We start from the raw sequence: 16946 nt of genomic DNA on the forward strand, positions 1-16946 counted from the left end.
AGAACCAGGCAAATTGGTCCCGCCGAATGCATTATGCATGGGCGCAGCGCTTGCAACCCTTGCTTTCCCGCACACCCCTTTATGATTGACGTTTAACAGGCGTTATTGTTTCGGTATCTACTGCTGGGATATTGTGGGCTGGATGGACGAGAACAGGCCAGCGGTCCAACCCCTTCCCAAGCTCTCCCGCGAGGACAAGGCCTGGTTGAGTAGGAAGTACCATCGGCGTGTTAAGCTTGCTACCAACGCAATTCTCGGGGTGACGCTAGTGAGCTGCGTGCTCTTCGATTGGGACACATACCTTGGCACAGACAAGCACATCTTTCGCAGCGTTCGCCCAACCGTTCGACGATTCCTGGACTCGGTCTACGGAATTGCGCCTGAGTCGGCCGACAAGAAGCGGGACGCTTGAGGCGCGACGGTACTCATTTGTGCGGCGGCGCTCTTGCGAAAGGTACGCGAAGGGACTCCTGCCGACACGGTGGGGCCCCGTCTGCATATCACTGGTAGCTAGGTGTGAAGCTATAGCACTGGGCTATGCAAGCCTCGCGGTCGGCAGACGGCCCCGAAAGTCCAAACTGTTGAGCGGCACGTCGATCCCCGCGCGGGTGTTGCAGTGAAGCCCCGGCAAGTCGCCACCCGTGTGCCCAAAGGCACATCGGTGATTGACGTGGTGCCTGTGCATGTTCTCCCTGAATCTCGTTTGTGCCTCACCAGTGCTGCAGCTCGGCAACTCGAACATACACCAACCGCCCGGCACAGTCCGGCCACTGTGCTGACCCGACTGACCCGTTTCAACCACTTGACCTGTGCCGCAGACCCGGCCGCAGCCACGCCTGTGACAAAGCGCAGTCGTCATCTGCTGAGCACGGCATTAGCACGGCAGTGACGTCTTCCCATCAACACCAATAGCAGCTTCGGCTCCACGCGCCACAGCATCATGACCGGCGCAACCGCCGCCAACGCCCAGGCGCTGAACGCCGCCGCCAAGGAGTTTGTGCCGCACTGTGACGACGCGGCCACGCTCCGGAAAGCCCCTTCAACTGAGCAGCCTAAGAAGGACGCCGCACAGGCCCAGTCCCACCTACACCACCTCCGCGTCAACGCGCCTGCGTTCGTGCCTCGCGCTTCCGGCCACCACCCCGCTACCCCCGACCGGCCCAGCGAGCGGCCCGCCCAGTCCTCATCCTCCATAGCCGCCAGCGTGAGCGGCAGCAGCACCAGCGGCGCCTCGCGCACCGCCGACTGCTGCGCGCCAGAGGAGGGTGACGACGAGGAGGGCGAGGCCGGCGTCGGCGCGTGCGGCGAGTCGTCTGCGGGTGGTTGCTGCGAGTGCGGCGCTGAGGACGGCGAGTGCGGCCACTCTTCCAACGCAGGAGAGGAGGGAGATGCTCTGGCAGGTGGCGGCGCGTATGGAGGCGGCGCTCTGGAGCAACTACCGTACCGCTGGGAGGGCGGCGTGCCGTACAATGGCGCCGTGTACTACGACGCCGCGTTCGTAGACCCGTACGGCCTTGCCACGTACGGCTACCTGACTGATGGTAGCTTTGAAGCCAGTCAGTGCCAGGCCTACTACGACTCGGAGGCCGCAGCCGCCGCGGCCGCCTACTACGCCATGATGGGCGCCGAGGATCTTGAGGGTGAGGGTGAGGGCGAGGGCGCCAGCGGCACCAGCGGCAGCACGGCGGCCGGCACTGGCGCAGGCGCAGGCGGCGCAGCGTCCGCAGAGACGGCCGAGTCGCAGCTGGCGGCGTCGGATTGTGTTGAGGGCCTGGCTGCCTCCCTGGAGGGCAGCGACAAGGCCCTGGCTGCGGGTGAGGCGCGGGAGCTGCTGGAGCTGTTCTTCCCGCACTACGCCGGGGCGGCACTGGCGCGGCTGCTGGCGCGCACAGGCGGCGATCTGGCCGCGGCCTTTGCGGAGCTGGCGGCTCTGGAGCGCCAGGCGGCTGCGGAGCGAGCGGCGGAGCGGGCCGCGGCGGCCGCAGGGGCCAGCACCAGCGGCCGTGGCGCGGCGGGGCAGCAGGCCGGCAAGGGCAAGGGCGCCACGGCTGCGGGCGGTAAGGGTCAGGGGCAGCCGGCCCAGCAGGGTCAGGCGGGCAAGGGCAAGGGTGGCGCGTTCAAGCTGGACCCCGAGGTGAGCTGCAATACAGGGGGCGGGCGAGGCAGACGTGCGGGCGGGCGGATGCATGGCACATCGCACGGAACAGATGCAAGACAGAGGATTACAGCTTTGTTTGCCAAGCTTACGTCATGTTGGACGCGGCCTAACGCCCCTATTCCGCACGGCACAGGCCTTCCCAACGCTGGCCGGCTCCCCGATGAAGCATCCACAACAGCAACACACACCCAGCAAGAAACACTCTGGCGCAGCCGCTGTGGAAGACGCCCGTGAAGTGCAGCAGGAGCAGAAGCAGCAACAGCAGCAGCAGCCCAAGGAAGGGCACGCAAAGGCGAATCGGCCACCAGAGGCGAAGGAGGATGCAGTGGAGGCGAAGGCAGAGGCACCAGCGGACGCCCACCCTGCGGCCAGCACGGACGGAGATGGGAAAGCAGCCCCGGCGCCGGTCCCCGCTACCGCTCCCACGCCTGCCCGGGCAGCACCCAGGCCGGGCGCCCAGGCCAGCAGCATCAACCCCGCCAAGCCCAACTTCGCCGCCATGCTCCGCAATTCGGTCAGCGCCGACGTCAACTTGGCAGCGCCCGCATCCAAGCCGGCCGCAGGCAAGTCGGCGGTCGGCGGCGCCAAGCAGACGCAGCCGGCGGCGGCACCCAAGGGTTCTGCGCCTGCGGCTGAGGGAGTGGCGGTCCCCCGTGTGGCCACGGGCGCGGCTGCCGCGGCGCAGTACGGCGAGGAGCGGGCGGAGGCGGCAGTGCTGGCGCGCGCACGAAACGCGTTCTTCATGCAGGTGCGGCAATGGGAGGTTTGGGATGGTATGTGGGGGACATGCTGCGGCTGTGCGGATGCTGATCGCGCATGCCCGTGCAGTGAGCCGGGGCCGCAGCTTGAAGGCGGTCCGCTGACGCGTTCGTTGGAGCGGTGTGTGCATCCCGCCCCATAAGCCACCAGCTTCATGATGCGCATATCCGTGCACGAGTTTCCGCGCAAGGCCCTTCCCCTCCCTTCCCGTCCCCTGCTTCAGGCCACGCTGGCCTTCCTGTCCGGCGACAAGGCGCTGGCCCGGCAGCTGGGCCGCAAGGGCCGCGCCGCCAATGAGGCCATGAAGGCGGCGCACGCGGCGGCGGCGGCGCGCATCTTCGCCGCCCGCAATGCGCACGTCGCCGGCCGGCAACAGCAGCAAGGCGGCGGCAAGCGGCAGGCGGGTGGCAAGACGGAGCAGCAGGGCAAGGGCGGCGGCAAGGCACACCCTGCACAGCCACAGGGCACCGGCGGCAAGGCGCAGGGCGTCCCCAGCGAGGGGTGTGTGCGGTTTGTGGACCTGCATGGGCTCCATGTGACGGAGGCAGTGGCGGCGCTGGAGGCTCAGATTGAGGCGGCACGGGCGGCGGGTTGCAGCCACCTGCGCGTGTGCACCGGCACAGGCAGCCATACGAAGGCGGGTCGGCATGGCGGCGTATGCATTCGGAAAAGCCAGGGCGCGCATGCTTGAGAATGGCCATGATGCGGCACGATGCCTGTTTGCTGTCCTCTTTGATCTTACAATCGCTTCAAACATTCAACTCCCACCCTCTCGTGCGCATCCGCAACACACAGGGCGCCAAGACGCCCGCGCGGCTGCCTGCCGCGGTGGCAGACACGTTGTTGGCGCACCACATAACCTTCCGCACGCTGCAGCCAGGCCTGCTGGAGGGGTCGCTGTGAGCGCGACGGTGATGGGCGTGAGGCTTTTTGCGCCGTATGCTGTGTGGAGTGTTGCGTTGCATTGAGAAACGGACTTGTTAGCAGCAGGCTGCGGGAGGTACTGTGACATGTGACCTGTGGTGTTGGCTAGCTAATGGCAGGCGGGCGCGCGGATTACACACGATATATACAGCGTGTCCTTGCGCAACTCATCGACAATGTCGTGCTAGCCATAGAACATGATGGATTGATGGCCACACCAACAAGTGCACATGGTGTCGGTGACGGCCGCATGGACTATGGTGTCGGTCTTCTTAGCAGCTGGTTAGCGGCCTACTCGTGTCATACAACGTGTAGGTGTGTAGCATTAAGCTGTGTAAGGCCCACCCAGTATGTAGCTGGCCGTCCAGCGCCGGACCTGCTGTGCTTCCTGGCAACCTTTTGTGAATGTGGGACGAGTTACATGTAGCACGGCATGTATTAAAGGCATCATAAGCAGCAGCAGTGAGCTCTGATGGGATGGTGGCGGATGCAAAGATATGAGTGTCTATCTTGTACTGACTCGTAGACAAGCTCGTATAGGCGTTGTGGTAAGATATTAGACCCGACGACGGGGAGCATACGTTTTGGACCGTTTGTTCGTTGCGGGGAGCAAGCGAACTGGGCGGTGAGGCAAAAGAGTGAGGGTTTGACTACCTTCCAATCTTCTTGTGATATATGTGCAGTTGCGTGTCTACATTCTCTCCCGTGATTCTCTCCCCTGATCGCATCAATTGCTGTGCCGCGAGACAAGAAAGCTCAACTGAACGTATGCCACACGCGTTCTTGCAATCTTGCTGTTACGTTGCACCATTGTTCCTTTACCGTCCTTCACGTCTGAGGCACCGTAAATGAGACACCGTACAGGACAGGGTAAGGGCAGGTTGGCTGGTTCCGTAGTGTGCCTCAGAAGTTGCTCCAAGGCTCCATCCTGAACCGGTCTCTTCATCACAGCTGGCAGAGGGACCGAACTGTCCGATGCTGGGTGTGCGACACGGGCCACCCCTCATCGCTGCAGTGTGCGTGACCAGCCTGCTGTTTTGGCTCGCTGTACAATACTACGTGCGTCCCACCCGTGCACACGTGCTGTAGCCACGTCCAGCTTACAGCGCAGTTCCTTTGCCGTTCCACGGCTTATTATCTTGCCAATTCTATATTTTGGCTGTTATGACACCTCGAATGCACACTCCACATGACAAACCAAACCCTTAAACCGAACACCACAGTCCGAGCGCGCCCGCGTCGGACGGGCACACCCGACAGCCGACAGGGGTTGCCACGCCAGCGTGCAGTCAAGAACACCGAGGACGAGGCAGAACAGGCCAAATCCGCAAGGGCTCACATGAATGTGGAAGCAAGAAGCACCCGATATGGTCACTCACGCATTCTTCTCCGCGCTCTCGTCTAGAGCAAAACCCTGTCAATGCCAAGTGCTCTCGGGCCACTCCAAGCTTTTCATGCCCCCTACGCTCGAGTAATCGAGCTCAGAAACCAGCCCCGCGTTACGCCGAGCCGCGTAGTAGGTAAGCGAAGTAGCGCAAATTCTCACGCTGACACCGCTCCAGTCGCAGCCACCGGACAGCTTCAGGACACACGCTCTGTGTCAGCAGTTACTATAGGCGACTGCGGCTTGTGCCCGCAGTGCTCATGCAGGCGGTTTACTTGACAAACTTGCTCATGTCGTTGTCGAACAGGCTCGTGCTGCGGCCCACGAACATTGAGCGAATGGAGTTCTTGAACTGGTCACCCTTCTTGGCTGCCTCAGCAGTCTCAGGCGTGATGCCCGCAGTCTGCTCGGGGTCGTGCTGTCGGTGGGCAATTTGTGGGGCAGCAGACCGCGGTTGGCAAGCCAATCGCAAAGCACAGCAGGCTATAATGAGGCACCTAAAGAGGACGCAGGCTAGGGTGCCAACAGAGCCTCCTGAGTCGCAAACAAACTCGGCGGCAAAGCTCGATTGCCTCGCCCTGCGCCCTGTCCACTTACGCGGATGACGCGGTAAAGCATGGTGCTGAAGGCGCCCGCCGCGAAGACGATGGGCACGGACAGCGCCAGAATATCAGCGGGAATGCCACGGGCGGGGGCCATGATGCACAGCTGAAGTGAACACAAGGAAGAGGGTAGTAAGAGGTCTCAGGAGTGCAAGAGGCGCAAGAGTGAGTAGCGAAGTCGCGGATGCGTCTGAAATCACGCCCTTTTGTGCCCAATCTGGGCGCCCAATCATGCCGCTCACACAGCGGTCACCCCATTACGTGACGCACTAACGCACAGAGCCCAAATATGCACTAGTTAGCAAACGAGTTAATTGATTTGGAGCAACGGTGGCGAGGGAGGTGGAAAGCCGGTAGGTCTGATCAAGTGTTCCCCGGTCACGGGAAAAGGGGCTGCTTTAGACCGTTGTTTGGCAGTTTGGCGCGTCAGAACGAACAGAAGTCTGTGGTGGCACAACTGACGAGCCCCCGAACCCAGCATTTTAAGGCTAGGATATGTCTGGCGCGCTTCTGCACTGCATCCAGTCGTCAACCATCACAACACCCTGACTCCCGCCCCGCTATGGACAAACCGCCAATACCTAGTGTAGGCCGTGTAGCCTGGCGTGTGGTTATGCCCGCTTCACCACCTCGATGGTCCAGATGGTCCTCCCCTGCCCACCACACATCCACCCTTGTCCGCAACCGTGGGGCACTTGGCGATCAGTACGGCGCCTTGCCGCCTTCATGGCTCTTCTGCTCCCACTGCTCAGCCTTCTAGGACCTTCTTCTTTGCCAGGAACTCCAGGTCGCTGTCGTCTTTAAGCAGGTGATGGCAGGGCTTGCATCTTCCAGGGCTAGGCCCTCTCGCTGTCATGAACCCAATCTTAGGGCTTGCATCTTCGGGCAGCGGCAAGAAACGGGCCCAAATGCCGGCCCTCAGGCGAGAAAGATTGGGCGTTTCCGGGGGTGCATTCTCGTCGCGTGGGGGCTGCATACGGCCCCCGAATCTCGCCTGGATGCCGTGGGCGAGATTGCGAGAACTGGCGAGAACGTGGTCATGGGCTCATGGCCCGTCTCGCCAGCGGCGGCGGCCTACCCCTGGAAGGTGCCCTGGAACCCATGCGAAGGATAAAAGGAGGTAGCTGTACCGCCACGTCAGTCAGGCAGAGTGGCCCTGACGCGCGACCGACGATAAGGGGCACTTCCCGCCAGGTTTCCTTTGGGGTCGCTACCACTGGGCTACCGAGAACCAGAAATGGCAACGTCGCGGCCAAAAGCGACCCGCGATGCGACGCTGAAGGGCGCCTCAAGCCCGCGCGGACCAGTACATGCAAGATAACCCTGTGGTGTCTTGCCCGTCGGCAACCATACTTATAGCCCGAAACCGTACCGGCACCCAGTCACGCATTCCCGCTGTAGTCGCAACCTCCTTCCACAACGTACCCATTGCCCCTAACAGGCACGCGTCGATGGCAGCCACTTGCCTTGTGGACGCCCCTACTGGCAGCACCGGCACTCATGGCTGCGGCGTGCCACTCCGTGTCTGCGGGTCTGCCGTGCCGACTCTTGTCCAGTGTTACGGAGTATACCGGTATGTCCAAACCATGAGCCGCTAGCACATTAAGCTGCACTGCACAACAAGGAGGTGGCTGCCTTAGGAATGCGGATGTTACAGAGGGGACAGTCCCAGCACCCGAAGACGCCGAGCCATCACATGCTATCAGGGCCCAACATGACTCCACCAACCCCGACTTTGCTGCAAACCCTCCCGCGGGCAAAGTCCGTGTGACTCCGCGCACAGTGAGTCCTAGCCAAGCCTCAACCCGCCAGAGCCCCACCGCTGTGCCTCAACGTCACAAGCCTAGGCACAGAAGTGCCGGGAAACGTCTAGGCCGCAGGACACATGCACAGCACACGCACTAACCAGGGCGCAAGCGTCCAGGTACTAGAACGGTCGCCCACGCGTACAACCTGCCCACGCACAAAGCCACCAACCACGCACAACCTCTCACGGCGAGGAGGCGGGGAATCAGCGTCATACGGCAAGCGCAAAACCATGCCGTCACCAACAGCCCGAGAGATGAAAGGATGCGCAGACGGCACAGTGTCCCAACCCTTCGGCCTGATACCCAAAGACACAAACGTCTGGAGCCGACCCCAGAAGTCAGCTACGACGGCAAGTCCAATGCTCAGCACCCGGGCCGACGGCAGCTTCGCTCGCGCCGCCAGCCCGGCCATAACCATACGCTGCCGACCAAAGTCCAGGGCAGACATAGCAGCGAGACACACCACATCCCACACAGGTGGCGCAAGCCCCGCAGGCGGGCGCACCAACCACAACTCCTCACGAGAGAAGGCACCTAGAGCATCCTCTGGCATGAAACCCATAGCCATTCCCATGTGTTCCCGCAGGGACAGCGCCACAGTGCAGTCCCAAAACCAGTGACGCCGGTCCCCATCCTGCATGTCAACACCACATGCCCAACACCTGCCTTAGGGAGGCAGGAAAAGGGCTGATCCCGGGTCGTTATCAACCCAGCCACCTTGACGCGGGCGCCTACTAAGCACACGCCTCTATGTTGGGGGCCTTTGGCATCCCCGCAAATCCGGACGCGTCCACTGGGGGTTGCGCCCGGACCAGGAAGAAAGAGGCGTGAGAGCGAGCCGCTACAGAAATGGACAACGGTGACAGGCTCTTTATGACGGCTCGCCGTCTGCTGTGTCTTTGTAGCACATTTACGACGTACAGAAGTCATACTGCGCAAAGCCATGGCTTGCTTTTCGGGCAACCTCGCGAAAGTCAATTGTCCATGGACGTGCGAAGGCACCTCTCGCTCCGCCCGAATTTTCCCCGCCGCCTATTTATATGCAATAGGCATTAACAAATACTAATACGTAGCAGTCGCGGTTTGCGCCAGTATGCTACGGTATGTTTTGCCGACGCCACGGACAGGGGTGTTCCTGGGGGGCTTCGCCCCCCCCCCCCCTGGAACGCTTCGCTGGGGGGGCACTGCACAAAAACCATACGTCCCAGAACCGTCAGCAAGGACCAGTGAACATTTCTTTGAGACTCATCTTGGAATATACACATAGGCGTGGGTGCGCAAGCGTGCAGCCGCCCCGGCGCTTCCTCGCCGCAATTCCCAGCTACCCCCATCACCTACTTGCCAGCCCCAACTCAAGACGTACTGTAAGAAACCGGAACCAAGTGCATGCATGCCCAGAAGTCGTGCTGCTGAACAAGCATACGCTTCATACGGTCCCGCACTTTACGACATAAGGACACTTCGTTCGTCAGCAACCGTTCAATATATCAGCGACCGGTGCCAGAATGTGCAAGCGGGACCGTCAGAAGCTCACTACCAGAAATACGGTACAATGCGCAAGGCGCCCACACACGTAAATTGCGTGCACGGCAACGACCGCAACATCATCGTCCACTCTCCCTTGGCATGGGCCCATGACGCCGGCCCTGTCTCAAGCGGGGCCAGGCACCTACCCTATAGGGCGGCCCCAGTACTGCGCCCGAGCCCAGCCGCCCACCTCTGACAACATAACACACGGTATACTAACACCAGACGACGTCCAAATACAACCCACATGCCGCTGGCCTACATGGCAGCAGCGCTTGCCCTGCCAGGCACAGCACGCCCATACCTACCAACACTCACGTCCACACTTGGCCGCCATCTAGGCCGATATCCCCTCACTCAGAAAGGCATTGCTCCTGACCCATGCATGCCCCCGGTGTGCACACTGCCCAGTCCCCCGCTCCCATGCAGCTGCTCCACTGACATACTGGACTGAGGTGCCCACGCGTGCTACAAGAACACCGGCTGCTCACAACGCAGCGGCAACTCTTAAGCACTAGCGGGACCCGTTCTTTGTTCTCTCTCTTCTCTGACCCCTCGTGTAGCATGTGCTAGCTCACCAGGTGCCATATGAAGCTCACCGAGCGACGTCAAAATTGGCGACATGCCATGCAAAAACGGAGTACACCGCCCGGCCTCAGGCCTGCGGGACGGTATGCTGGCCCGCCCCAAGCGTGCCAGACAGCCCCGCCGGCACCTGGGGCAGTGACGCCGACCCCGAGGCGGAACCGGCCCCAGGGCCGGCGGGTCCCACGGGCGGCGCTGACACGTTTCGGCTGCTGACAGCTGCGTCCAGTGCGGTGGGTGCTAGGAAATCGAGGCCGTCCAGGGTTGGCAGCGGGCCCAGCAGCTGCAAATCGGAGAAGCACATGCTGTCGGCGCGGGTGGTGGTCATCGTCAGCACCGACTCGGCCGGGAGCGCGGCGCCAACGCCCGCTGCCTGGGCCTGACCCGGCGCAGGGCTGGCCGCGGCAGCCACCCCGGTCACCGGGCACAGGCTGGGCAGGCTGTCCAGAGCGCCCCCGCTGCTGCTGCCACCCGTCATGCCGCCAGCGCTGCTCTCCACAGCCATCTTCTTCGCCGCGACGCCCTCTTCCGAGCTGCCACTGCCGTCCGCTGCCCGCATGCCGGCCTCTTCAGCGCTGCGCTTCCGGGACTCGCTGCCGTCGGCCGGCACACTAGTGCCCACCTTCGCCTGCATCAGCCGTATCCATGACAGCAGCAGCGGCAGAAGGCTGTTGGTGAGCGGTGGACGATGAATGGTCAGGAGGAGGCGAGTTGGGCCGCGTGAAGAGTGTCGGTGGACGTAGGTGATGTGGATGGTGTGGATGGTGGACGTAGGTAGTGGGCCGGCGTGCGCAGGTCAGGGTGGTGGTGCCGGCGATGAACGGTCCAATTACGCGTGCATGGGGTTCGAGGGTGGTGAGGGGGTGGGAGGCATCAGCCACCAAGGCAAGGAACTATCCCACAGCTCGAAACATGGCACGCACTAGCAGGTACAGAGCGCTACGGCAACCGCAGAATCCGCACGCACGCACGCACGCACGCACGCAAGTAAACGCCATAGCCTAGTCGCACCAGGCTCCGCACTCACTGTGGCGCCACTGCTGCCGCCCGCCGCGGGTGCCGCCGCCATCGCGTCCGGCCCGCCGCCACCCGCTGCCTGTTTCATGGTGGCAGCCAGCTGTGCTGCCAGCTGCGCCGAGTCGCCGCCCGCGCCCTCGCCCGCCAAGGCGGCGCCGCCCAGCACCTTGTTGAGCAGCGCCGCCACCTGCTGCTGGCTGGCCAGGAGCTCGCGCCGCAGCCGCGTGGCCTCGTCCTCGGCGGTCTTCTTGGCGTCACCCAGCCCATGCAGCTCGCCGCGCAGGGAAGCCAGCTCAGACTGCGCGGGAGCGACACCACAAGGAGCGGGGGTGCAATTTAACGACGTTGCAAGGATGAGGAACGGGTGGAGTGGTGGTCCTGGGTTTGAGGTGCACAACCCCTCCCCCAATACAGGCCCGGTCGTGTCACCCTGATGTCAGCCGCGCGTTACCCTGACTCGCCCTATGCAAAGGCCCGCGCTACTGCTGGAGTAACGCCATATGCCCGACCCCTCTTAAGTCTTAACGCACTCCCCGCGCTTCATGCACCCTTGTCACCCAGGCTCGCGGGCGTCAGGGTAAATAATTTAGTTCCTCTCGCGCTTCTTTGGCGTTGATCTCGAATGCTACATTGCAACCCTGCGCATGTCGTTTCGGTGCCGGCGCTTTCTACGCGGCGACGGTGCTGCTGGTGCGCCATATAGGTGGGTATACAGTCTGTGTTGCGCAATTTAGTGTTGCGGATAGGCGCCGCGACTCGATGGTATTGTCTACAGTGTACGGCCAGCGCCGAGCCGCCGACAAGAAGAACAAGGCTCGAGGGCGTCCAAGGAAAAGGAGAAGGCCATACATCCTCCGCGATATGTGAGCTGGTTCCGTGTCTTGGTTCTTTGGGATCGGAATACCCCCCCCCCCCGCCACGCTTTAACCCCCGCTCCCAGTCAGCCGTTGCAAGGGCTCTCGGACATGCCCTCGACGCACCTCCAGCTTCCGCAACCGCGCCGATTCGCTGGCGTCCACCTTGGCAATGCTGGGCGACCCGTTGGCGGCGGCGTTACCCGCACCCGCACCACCTCCTGCGCTCGCACCGCCTGCCGCCGCCGTAGCTGCCGCGTTTAGCTGTGCGGCGGTGGAGCTGCCGGAGCGCTGCAGCTGCTGCCGTAACGAGCGGTTCTCGGCCCTGACAGGAAAGGAAGGGGCGAAGGGCGATGGCCAGGAAACTCGCTACAAATCCTCCTGGGGTTCAGTTGATAGCCCACAAGGCACCGGAGGCTGTCAGCGAAGCTTGCATGAAAACTACCACGAACCTTGACTTGCTCAACCGAATAGCCTTTGATGTCCCTCGCACTCCGGCTCGCTCACCTCATCACCTCCAGCTCATTGGCCAGGCGCTTGAGCTGCTCGCCCGCAATCGCGGCCTGAGCCGACCCGCCCAGGCCGCCTGGGCCCAGCAGCCCCAGCGCGCCCGCGCCCACGCCGCCCGCCCCACCCGCCGCGCCCGCACCCGCCACCCGGGGCGCCAGATTAGCCACTGACGACTGGCGCGGCACGTGTCGCACATGGTGGCGCAGAGGGCTCTGCAAGCGTTTCAGGCGCATTATGTAATGGGCAAGTGAGCCTACCAGCAGCAAGGAAACATTGGAGCTGTAAGGGCTCTCGATCCACCTTTCCCAGCGATCGTTTGGGATCCCCGGCCTGAATGCACTATCCGTCCAGGATGTCTCTGTCACTCACCCTCGCGCCCAAAGCGCCAGCGCGCAACGTGCCGCTTGCAGTGGGGCCGACGCCGGCGCCGCCGCGGCCCATGCCGCCCTCCTCTGCGCCCTCGCCCATGCCCTCTTCGCCGCCCTCGCCGCCGGCCTCGCCCTCGCCCTCCACCCCCAGGTCCTCGCCCTTGCCCGCCGCTAGCGCCTCGTCGCCGCCGGTGCCGTCGTCCGCCTGGTCGCCGCCGCCGCCGTCGTTGTCGTCCTCGCCGCTGGCCAGGCTACTCACCTGCACGGAGCCCAGGACCCCGGCATAGGACAGCAGGTAAGATTGGCACCCAAGCCCAGGAGGGATGGAGCAAGGGCAAACTGCGAGGTACACAACAGCCAACGAGCCTCCAACCGGCAGCCAGCATCGCTATGTGGGGATTTAACTTTGCCAAACTGCCACTTGAACACGATTGCCGGTGTTACCCACCTGCGTTGCACCATCACCACCACCGCCATTCCCCAGTCCCGGTCCCGCGCGTCCATCTCCCGCCTATGGCGTCCAGGCGTGGTCAGTTTGGGGCGGGTGCGGCCAGGGCAGTGAGCAGCCAGCCAGGAGCGGAAGGAGAGGGCCTGTACAGACTCCGCTCACAGCCAGCAACCTGCCACCTGCCCACTGCCCCGAACCCCCACCCCATCCACACCGCCCCTCCCGCCCGCCTCCACGCCAACCCTAGTCCATGCCCACCACATCAGCTACGGTATGTGCACCAGACCCTGATGATGCCCCACCGCCTGCCCTGCTGACCCCGTATCCATCTCACCCTGGCACTACCCCTTCATGACACGCACCTGGAAGCTGGCCCCAGGCAGAATGCCGGCCGGGTGCGCCCCGGCGTTCATGGCGCCCAATGCGGCGCCCAGGTCTGGGTCCGCAGCTGCTAGCTTCAGGTTATCGTCCGACTTCTCCTGTAGAGCGCGGGAGTTTGATACTGAGGCAGCGGCAGGGGGCATGACACGAGCCTTTGCACGCAAGCCATGACACGAGCCGTGACGATACAGGCCATCCCCGATTGCTAACTCAGTTGTGTTTGCGTGCTTGGTTATCATGCGTTCCATGAGATTGAGCATCAAGTTTTCGGTCAAGGGGGTGGTGGTAGCCATTCATGCGAACGGTGGTAGGCTACGGGGGAAGACAGATGCAGCTGACCGCTCCCGCCTGCGACACCGCCAGCTGAAAAGGCTCGCTGCTCAACTCCTGCTGCCTCATGTTCGCCATCCGTCGCCTCCCACATCAGCACCCCACCACACCCTACTCTTACCCGTAGGCTCATGGCTCCGCCCATGAGCTTGGAGCCCAGGGGCGCCATACCGCTGCTGCTGGCGGGCCGGCCAAGGATGGAGCTGTTGCGCACGGGCTTGCGCCGCCGTTGCCGCAGAGAGTCGGAGCGCTGCAGCCCGCCGCCCGTGCTGCCGTCCGGCCCCAGCCCCGAAGCCAGGAAGGCGGCAGGGTCCCCACTGGCGATCTCGTCCTGCTCCCGAAAGGCGTCCAGCGCGTTCTGGAGGCTGTCCACCTCGCCGCCGTAGGAAAGGTTGTTGAGTGACCATAGTTTGCTCTTGTTGCGGTTAGGCGGCGGATGCAGCCGCTGAGTGGCGCCGCCCGCCGCACCACCAACCCCGGCGCCGCCTGCCATACCGCCGGCTGTAGTCCGCGGCTGGTCCACGTGTGCGGGACTGGTAACGGGCGGCTCGCCACCCAGACCGCCTGCCGCTGCCGCGCCGTCTGCGCCGCCTGCCAAAGAGCGGCCATGTGTCAGAATGAAGCATGCTCTGGAGTCGCAGCCCAACCCCTTTGTGTGCCACACTTCCATGTACGCTGCCCTCCTTCATCATTCCATGCACCCGTTCCCCGCCCCTGCGGTTCCTGGCACGCACCTGTCGCCGCCATCACCAGCGCGTCAAACAGTTGGCTGACCGAGGTGCCGGAACGTTTTGGGCTCTCGCGACCCACTGGCCCGCCGCCCAGCGCCGCAGCAGCCGGACCGCGGAAGCCGCCTGGCCCGAACAGCGGCGGCCCTGCACCGCCCGCGACAGCGGTCATGTCGGCTGGCCCCAGGCCTGGCACGCCGGGTACGCCCGGCACACCCGGCACACCGGGAACGCCCGGCGGCACGCCAGGCACCCCTGGGAGGCCGGGCAACCCAGCTACGCCCAGCCCCGGAAGGGCCGCCAGCCCCATGCCTGCTGCTGCCGCATACGCGCCGTTGGCCCCCGCCGCCAGTGCACCCATAGCCGCCGCCGCGTCGGGCGCGTGGTACTCAGACTGCAGCATGCATGACAGAGCGGATCCATGCATAACGAAATCAGGGGCCATCTTTTGCTGTGTTGACTTGCAGCCTCCGATCATGCCTGACTTGGAAGGGTGCCTTGTCCCCGCCTTCTGCCACGGCTGCGCGGCCCGGCTTACCTTCATGACTATGGCCTGTCGGTCGCCGCCACTGAATGTCTGTGCGGGGGGGCCACCCATGTGCCCCATGGCGGCCGCCGCCATGTGCCCCGGGTGTACGGCGCCCACGCCGCCGGCACCGCCCGAGCCCAGCGGCCCCACGGCCCCGGTGCCCACCGCCGCGCTGCCGAGCGGCGGCCCGCCCTGGCACGTGCACACCTCCGTCCCCGCAGACACGATGATGGAGGAGTTGCCCTGCTGAGGCGGGAGACGGGGACACTTGGGGGAGCTAGAAGACCAAAGGCGCAGCATAAGCTTTGAGAGCACGCCCCGCCCTTGTAAAGCCACATGCCCTCCCTCAATACAAACGCGCGCGCACACGCACGCACCTGTTTGGCGTCAATGATCTCCACGTCCACCATGCAGGGGCACAGCCCCAGGAACTCCAGGTCGTACCGGATGACGGTGAACAGGTAGTTGTCATCGTTGCCGTAGCGGTTGCGGTCCAGGTTGGTGCTGTACTGCCCGCCTTCTCCGTCGGATAGGTAGTGCTTCTTCAGCTCGTCAGGCACCCTGTGGCGGCGGGGCGCGGACTTACGCAGCCACTTCCGTGCGTATGTGTGCTGTGCGTGCGGTTGCATGTACGTGCGTGTGTATGGTTTCAAAGCACAAGGAAAGGATGTGTGAGTGTTTGCAACGGGAAAGCAAATGCGCATGCCGCCGGCAATCAATGAAAGTGCTTGACAGTACCACATACGCACACACCTGTGTGTCCCCGAAGACAATTCCACCACTTTAGTGCGTCGCGTATTGCTCGAGAGAATCTGTAGCGTGACAAAGAGAGCAGCGCAAACCGAAACCAAGTAGGACAAGAAGCTGCGCGGGGAACCCCACATCCGGCACGCACACTGTCACAGCTCGCGAACCCCCATTACACCCTGCCGGGTGCCTCCTCGCCACTGCTTGCACTCCCCGGCAACACCCCCCACCTGCAACACGTTGCGCTTGTTACCGCCATGTCGTAGCTGCTCCGCGGTCTGCATAATTTGCAGAACCTGCGTAATGAGGCACGTCATCGCAGCCAGCTTAGTGAGCGTCGGTCAACCGAGTGGTAACGGCGCGGGTGACTACCGCCGCGCCTGGCTTCATCACAACGACCTTCAACAACGTACCTGCAAGAATGCAGCTGTGACACTCGCGCACGCGTCCGTCTCAACGGGCATGTTTGCGTTCTTCAGCTTGTGAGGATAGTGCGCCCAGCGGAAGTACGCCTTGTAACTGAGAGGGTCCAGGAAACAGGACAATGTCAGGCACTTTATAAGTGTCTGCTGCGCTGAGCGCCTCATTGAGGCAACCGGCGTGGACCAAGACCCCGACACATGCAAAAACGACTTGCACGCCCCACGCTTCTGTTGCAGCGCCAGCTACTCACAGCAGCTGGTTGTTGGTGGGTCGAGACCTCACAGCCTTTGGACTGGTCGCAAGACCGCCCGCGCCGGGCGGGGGTGAGTGCGCCGGGGTCGGTCGTTTGTTTGTCGGCCTCTCCTTTCCACCAAAAGCCGGCTTCTTGCGCGCAGGCGGCACGTAGTCCATGTCATCGTCAAACATGTACTCCTCATCATTGTACGCGCCGTAAGCCTGGCGAAATGCCCCGCCCGAGTTCGTCGCCATCTCTGTTCCTTGACCCGGCACGTCAACGACGGCGCCCCTCCTGTCCTGTGCGCCGCCGCAAAGACTGGTTGAGTGCTTTTCTGCAGCAGCGCCAGCCAGCGGCCACGGCGCGCTCCTGGAAGTCGACCACCGCCGGGTTGTCTCTCGAGACCGAGACGCTTTTTCCTTGTATCGATCTAACGTCTTTACGTGCTGCAACGATATGCATGCCCGCAGAGGGTCATGGTAGGCGACCTAGAGCGTGCAAGCAGTGGGCGTTCAACTAGGATTTCAGAACGAGTAGCCGCCTGAAGGGTCCAGTGGGCTTGGTTTTAAATGCACAGCTAAATGTGAATATGCATTTCTGCCTTGAAAGGCTTACCATGGCTGTCAAAC

At 63.1% G+C, this 16946-nt stretch overlaps 3 protein-coding genes across 5 annotated transcripts; 1 reads left to right on the plus strand and 2 right to left on the minus strand.

Moving 5' to 3' along the window:
* The first annotated feature begins 98 nt into the window (after positions 1-98).
* CHLRE_10g418400v5 (uncharacterized protein) lies at positions 99-4907 on the plus strand. Of its 2 annotated transcripts, none has more exons than XM_043066417.1 (5): positions 99-454; positions 819-2134; positions 2292-2906; positions 3141-3554; positions 3713-4907. In XM_043066417.1, the coding sequence occupies exons 2-5, from the start codon at positions 941-943 to the stop codon at positions 3818-3820; spliced, it is 2331 nt and encodes a 776-aa protein (XP_042919814.1). In that variant the 5' UTR covers positions 99-454; positions 819-940; the 3' UTR covers positions 3821-4907. The 2 variants fall into 2 exon arrangements, with proteins under 2 accessions (XP_042919814.1, XP_042919813.1); XM_043066416.1 differs by having other exon boundaries at positions 3713-4527.
* Positions 4908-4929: 22 nt separating this feature from the next.
* CHLRE_10g418450v5 (uncharacterized protein) lies at positions 4930-6655 on the minus strand. The gene is made up of 2 exons (XM_043066418.1): positions 5823-6655; positions 4930-5643 (listed from the first exon to the last, which is right to left on the minus strand). Exons 1-2 carry the CDS (start codon positions 5922-5924, stop codon positions 5497-5499), a joined length of 249 nt encoding a protein of 82 aa, XP_042919815.1. The 5' UTR covers positions 5925-6655; the 3' UTR covers positions 4930-5496.
* An 811-nt stretch (positions 6656-7466) lies between these two features.
* CHLRE_10g418500v5 (uncharacterized protein) lies at positions 7467-16895 on the minus strand. Of its 2 annotated transcripts, none has more exons than XM_043066420.1 (15): positions 16333-16895; positions 16073-16178; positions 15890-15955; positions 15666-15724; positions 15290-15473; positions 14922-15155; positions 14390-14777; positions 13777-14237; positions 13307-13423; positions 12945-13007; positions 12498-12755; positions 12126-12340; positions 11745-11943; positions 10775-11062; positions 7467-10375 (listed from the first exon to the last, which is right to left on the minus strand). In XM_043066420.1, the coding sequence occupies exons 1-15, from the start codon at positions 16569-16571 to the stop codon at positions 9818-9820; spliced, it is 3435 nt and encodes a 1144-aa protein (XP_042919816.1). In that variant the 5' UTR covers positions 16572-16895; the 3' UTR covers positions 7467-9817. The 2 variants fall into 2 exon arrangements, with proteins under 2 accessions (XP_042919816.1, XP_042919817.1); XM_043066419.1 differs by having other exon boundaries at positions 13777-14246.
* Between the last annotated feature and the right edge of the window lie 51 nt (positions 16896-16946).

This window comes from Chlamydomonas reinhardtii, chromosome 10 (genome assembly GCF_000002595.2).
Source record: "Chlamydomonas reinhardtii strain CC-503 cw92 mt+ chromosome 10, whole genome shotgun sequence".
Taxonomy (NCBI): Eukaryota; Viridiplantae; Chlorophyta; class Chlorophyceae; order Chlamydomonadales; family Chlamydomonadaceae; genus Chlamydomonas; species Chlamydomonas reinhardtii.

Coding starts and splice junctions, on each gene's coding strand:
- CHLRE_10g418400v5 (XM_043066417.1), top strand. CDS start 941: ATGACCGGCGCAACCGCCGCCAACGCCCAGGCGCTGAACGCCGCCGCC. Junction 2,135..2,291: donor CGTTCAAGCTGGACCCCGAG/GTGAGCTGCAAT, acceptor CGCACGGCACAG/GCCTTCCCAACGCTGGCCGG. Junction 2,907..3,140: donor GAAACGCGTTCTTCATGCAG/GTGCGGCAATGG, acceptor CCCCTGCTTCAG/GCCACGCTGGCCTTCCTGTC.
- CHLRE_10g418450v5 (XM_043066418.1), bottom strand. CDS start 5,924: ATGGCCCCCGCCCGTGGCATTCCCGCTGATATTCTGGCGCTGTCCGTG. Junction 5,644..5,822: donor TGCTTTACCGCGTCATCCGC/GTAAGTGGACAG, acceptor GCCCACCGACAG/CACGACCCCGAGCAGACTGC.
- CHLRE_10g418500v5 (XM_043066419.1), bottom strand. CDS start 16,571: ATGGCGACGAACTCGGGCGGGGCATTTCGCCAGGCTTACGGCGCGTAC. Junction 15,156..15,289: donor AGATCATTGACGCCAAACAG/GTGCGTGCGTGT, acceptor CCGCCTCAGCAG/GGCAACTCCTCCATCATCGT. Junction 14,247..14,389: donor GCTGGTGATGGCGGCGACAG/GTGCGTGCCAGG, acceptor GCTCTTTGGCAG/GCGGCGCAGACGGCGCGGCA.